The sequence below is a fragment of the Colobus angolensis genome, unplaced genomic scaffold (genome assembly GCF_000951035.1).
Source record: "Colobus angolensis palliatus isolate OR3802 unplaced genomic scaffold, Cang.pa_1.0 Scaffold4, whole genome shotgun sequence".
Lineage (NCBI taxonomy): Eukaryota > Metazoa > Chordata > Mammalia > Primates > Cercopithecidae > Colobus > Colobus angolensis.
This window is the reverse complement of record NW_012117376.1, coordinates 4316577-4321876: the sequence shown is the minus strand read 5'-3', so window position 1 is coordinate 4321876 and position 5300 is coordinate 4316577. Positions and strand designations below refer to the sequence as shown.

Here is a 5300-nt window from a genome sequence, read left to right as displayed (position 1 = left end):
TGTATTTTTAATGTTATTCATGAATTATTTTCTTTAAATGTTCAGTGATTGTATTGAGTCATCTCTAACATTCATTAAAGTGTTCTTATAGATGATAAAATGATAAAGAAAGGAACTCAAAAGACTTCCTTGGCTTTGCTACTTTGGGTCATTTTCCAAAAGGTTTAAGCATATTTTAATTCCTTTGGACTTCTGGTAGTCATTGTCTTTTTCTACTAAATCCATTTCTACCAAATACCCACTTTCTTTTATGGTTGTCAGAAATCTTGTAAATAGAATTTATTGGTTGATTCTTTTTCGGTATGTGGCTTCTATCCCCAAGAACTTAGAGAGTAGTGTGAGAAACTAATGTAACTAATGAATGCCACATAGTATAATAGGTGTTATCACGATAACGAAGTAACAACATTTAAGTTGCAAGAACCTGGTGTGTTTTGGGAATGTTGAGAAATATAAGGAATTGGAACATAGTATACTGCAGGCTACGAGGCTAGGAAGCTTTTGTGAGGCATTTTGTGCCATCTGAGGGGTCTGGATTTATTCTTAGTAGCAAGATACCTTTCAAGGGAAAGAAATGGTCAAAGTTCCATTTTTGAAGCATGACTTTGGTATAGGTTAACTGGAAGAAAGAGAGTCTGGAGGCAGTGACCAGCTCTAGGCTCTGATCAGAATAATGTTATAAGTTGATGCTTTGAGGTCTCTTCTCCAAAGACATAACAATATTAGACACAGAAAGAGAAAATTAATATAGCTGGTTTCAAAACCAAGATTAACTTCTCTGAGGACCAGATACAGAAAACAAATACAGCTCAATAAGACTGTATAGATTCAGGCCGAGAGGGAAAATTCTGATTTTAAAATGTATGAAGCGTAACAGTTCTAAGATGAAGCTAAAGTCTTAAGTATGGCTTCTGAGATAGGTTGCTAAAGTGGAAGAGATAGGAAGAAAAATCAGTGGTTTGAATTGGTCCTTGTTTTTGCTTATTTCCTTTCTCTTATTCTGTTATACACATCTTTTTGTCTTTTTCTTTCCTCACTGATCTTTAAGTCTACCAACAACACAAAGAATCTAGTTGTTAAATGTATAGTTCAGCCTAGTTATAGGAAAAATAGTTTTTTACCCTATACTAGGTGTTTTATTCTGTTCTTCAATGGGAAGTACTATTCTTTTTAATTTTTTGAAAAGATGGGGTAGGCTGGGCGCAGTGGCTCACACCTGTAATCCCAGCACTTTGGGAGGCCAAGGCAGGCGGATCATGAGGTCAAGATATTGAGACATCCTGGCCAACATGGTGAAACCTCGTCTCTACTAAAAATACAAAAATTAGCTGGGCGTGGTGATGCACACCTGTAGTCCTAGCTACTCTGGAGGCTGAGGCAGGAGAATCGCTTGAACCCAGGAGGTGGAGGTTGCAGTGAGCCGAAATCGCACCACTGCACTCCGGGCTGGTGACAGAGCAAGACTGCGTCTCAAAAAAAAAAAAAAAAGAGAGAGAGAGAGATGGGGTCTTGCTCTTTTGCCCAGGCTGGCCTCAAATTCCTGGGTACAAGTGATCCTCCTGCCTCAGCTTCCTGAGTAGCTGGAACTACAGGCACATGCCATCATACCCAACTCAGAATTACTATTTTTGATTACTTTCAAAGTAAACAGTGATAAACGGTAAGGTTACAATAAAATAAAAATGTAAATGAGTTCATGTAATTTTGATTATCATTTATTTTTATTTATTTATTTATTTTTACTTTTTCTAACCTAGGTTGTAGGTAGTATGGATGCCCACCCAAGCAGATACTGTGCCACAGTAAGAGTTCAGAGACCCCGACAGGAGATCATCCAGGACTTGGCCTCCATGGTCCGGGAACTTCTTATTCAATTTTATAAGTCAACTCGGTTCAAGCCTACTCGTATCATCTTTTATCGGGATGGTGTTTCAGAGGGGCAGTTTAGGCAGGTTGGTTACCTAGAATCTCATCAGACTGTGGTGAAATCAGATATTGTGTTTATAATATGGTGTCTAGTTCTAGAGTTAAAAACCTTTTTAGAGTTCCCCAAGTCAAAACTTGGTGTTTTCTTAGATCGTCTTTTTGAAAATGTTCGCTACGAATGTGTATGCCTTACTTGCTAAGACTATGTTCTGATAATTATTAAAATGGAATCAAGAAGCATATTAGCTTTAGAGCGATGAAATTAAGGAATCCTGAGATTAAATCATTATCCTTCTTTGAAGTATATAAAAACAAATAGCTGACTATATTGAATCTTTCCATTTCATATTCTCTAGGTATTATATTATGAACTACTGGCAATTCGAGAAGCCTGCATCAGTTTGGAGAAAGACTATCAACCTGGAATAACCTACATTGTAGTTCAGAAGAGACACCACACTCGATTATTTTGTGCTGATAGGACAGAAAGGGTAATCTCACCTCTGTTGTAATACTATTGTAAACCAAGCTTATCCAACATAGTTCATAGAACATTCAACAAGGGCCCTCTGCCAACAGCAGGGTTTCCAATATACAGTAGCAAATTTCAACAATTACATTATGAGTATAGAAGCATCAAAATAGATTTTTTTAACTTTCTAGAATTTCTAGTCACACTCCAAATGTTCAAAATCTCATTCTACTTTTTTGTTGTGAAGAAATTCATAGTTTTAAAATTATTTTTCTATTCATATTTTCCTAAAATCTTGAGAAAAAAAGGTACATTGTCTTTTTAAAATATCTGATGCAAATTAGTTTTTTTAAAAAGTGGAAATTCAGGCGAGGCACAGTGGCTCACACCTGTAATTCCAGCACCTTGGGAGGCCAAGGCAGGCGGATCACTTGAGGTTGGGAGTTCAAGACCAGCCTGGCCAGCACGGTGAAACCCTGTCTCTACTAAAAATACAAAACTTAGCCGGGCGTGGTGGCACACATCTGTAATCCCAGCTAGTTGGGAGGCTGAGGCAGGAGAATTGCTTAAACCCGGGAGGTGGAGGTTGCAGTGAGCCGAGATGGTACCACAGTACTCCAGCCTGGGCAAGAAAGCAAGGCCAGTAAAATAGTTTCTGATTTGCTAGCCTTGTAAACCTAGAGTTACAGTTAATGATTTTCAGCGTGTTGGGATAAGGCGGTGGAGGTGGGTATAATAAACATTTTTAGGCCGGGCGCGGTGGCTCAAGCCTATAATCCCAGCACTTTGGGAGGCCGAGACGGGCGGATCACAAGGTCAGGAGATCGAGACCATCCTGGCGAACACGGTGAAACCCCATCTCTACTAAAAAATACAAAAAACTAGCCAGGCGAGGTGGCAGGCAGAGCTGAGATCCGGCCACTGCACTCCAGCCCGGGCGACAGAGTGAGACTCTGTCTCAAAAATAAATAAATAAATAAATAAACATTTTTAAGTGTTTTATAAGCTTGCATCATCAGAATTTTGAGTCATTTCAGTTATATTATATCCACTCAGAGAAAATCATGATGTCTGTTCTCTTACAAGATGTTGAAACTGATAGTATGAAATAAAAGGAATAAGGCCTTTGCAATTATTTCATTGTTTGAATCCCAGTTCTGCCCTTTATTGTGTGCTATTGAGCAAATTATTTTGTATTCCTGAGCCTTTATTTCCCTAAACAAATAGAAATAATCCCTAACTTGCAGGATTGTTATCAGGATTTAGAAATAATGTGTTTAAAGTGCCTGACCCATAAATGGTTAACAAATGGTGTGACTGTTGTTGATGCTGTCAGCATTCTGTCTCTCTAAACATCTAGTTTTCTCCAAGGTAAATGCTGATCTTCATAAATCACACGTTCAAGAATGCCTACTATGCACAGGTACCACAAACTAGAGCACTTTAAGTTAATTTAAAAAAAATTTTTTTTAGTGTCTTCCACCCATAGTGGGGTCAACTATCAGCTAAGCAGTAGTAGAGACTATATTAGGCCTTGTGTACCAGCGCTCACTTTCAGCAACATTTAAGAATAGGAACTAGGACCTGCGTAAAGTCTGCTCCGAATGACTGCTTAAGTCATATTTCAAGGTGAAAGTAGTGAAATGTAGGATCAGCCTATGTATTCATACATTTTTTAAAGTGCTTTCAGATACATTTTTACCTTTTTCTTGTTTGTTTAAACTTTAACCAAACAAATCTAGGTTGGAAGAAGTGGCAATATCCCAGCTGGAACAACAGTTGATACAGACATTACACACCCATATGAATTTGATTTTTACCTCTGTAGCCATGCTGGAATACAGGTAAGCCTACACTTTGGGTAAAATATTTTAATTCAAGAACTGTCATTCTTACATGTATTTTTTAAATCTCAGAAAAAGGATAAAGAAATATTCATTGCATTCCAAATTGTTTCCACATGAAATTAGATGAAACTTTCAGTAAACAAATGTCTTCCCTTTCCTTACCTTGAAAGGGGCTTAGGAACTTATTTTTATAAAAATATCAGAATATAAGTAGTTTAATAGAATGAATCTCCCTGAAACAGGCCCTTAATTTACCTAAAATGTTAAAAAAAAAAAGTGAAAGTACCTGATTGTTCCTTTAGCATATGCGTCTTTAAAAAAAAAGAGAGAGAGAGAAAGAAAGGAGAGAAAGTACTATTTTGCTCAGGCTAGACTAGAACTCTTGGGCTCAAACAGTCCTCCCACCTCAGCCTCCCAAGTAGTTGGGACAATAGGCCTCCACACTCAGCTAATGCTAACATTTTATAGAAAACTTTAAAATGTACTAGTAGGTATTAAGCATGTGAAAGAGTGTAATTGGGCTGGGCATGGTGGCTCACACCTACAATTCCCACACTTTGGGAGGCTGAGATGGGCAGATGCTTGAGTTCAGGAGTTTGAGACCACCCTGGGCAACATAGAGAAACCCCGTCTCGGCGGATCACGAGGTCAGGAGATCGAGACCATCCTGGCTAACACGGTGAAACCCCGTCTCTACTAAAAATACAAAACTTAGCCGGGCGTGGTGGCACACATCTGTCATCCCAGCTAGTTGGGAGGCTGAGGCAGGAGAATTGCTTAAACCCGGGAGGTGGAGGTTGCAGTGAGCCGAGATGGTACCACAGTACTCCAGCCTGGGCAAGAAAGCAAGGCCAGTAAAATAGTTTCTGATTTGCTAGCCTTGTAAACCTAGAGTTACAGTTAATGATTTTCAGCGTGTTGGGATAAGGCGGTGGAGGTGGGTATAATAAACATTTTTAGGCCGGGCGCGGTGGCTCAAGCCTATAATCCCAGCACTTTGGGAGGCCGAGACGGGCGGATCACAAGGTCAGGAGATCGAGACCATCCTGGCGAAC

General features: G+C 39.2%; 1 protein-coding gene across 3 annotated transcripts in view; it reads left to right on the top strand.

The window, feature by feature from the left end:
• AGO3 (argonaute RISC catalytic component 3) overlaps window positions 1-5300 on the top strand; it is a 133978-nt gene that overhangs the window by 114198 nt on the left and 14480 nt on the right. For all 3 annotated transcript variants that reach the window (XM_011955330.1, XM_011955329.1, XM_011955331.1), the window contains 3 exons: window positions 1758-1952; window positions 2283-2417; window positions 4141-4242. In XM_011955330.1, coding sequence (XP_011810720.1) covers window positions 1758-1952; window positions 2283-2417; window positions 4141-4242 — 432 coding nt within the window. The remainder of the gene's footprint in view (window positions 1-1757; window positions 1953-2282; window positions 2418-4140; window positions 4243-5300) is intronic.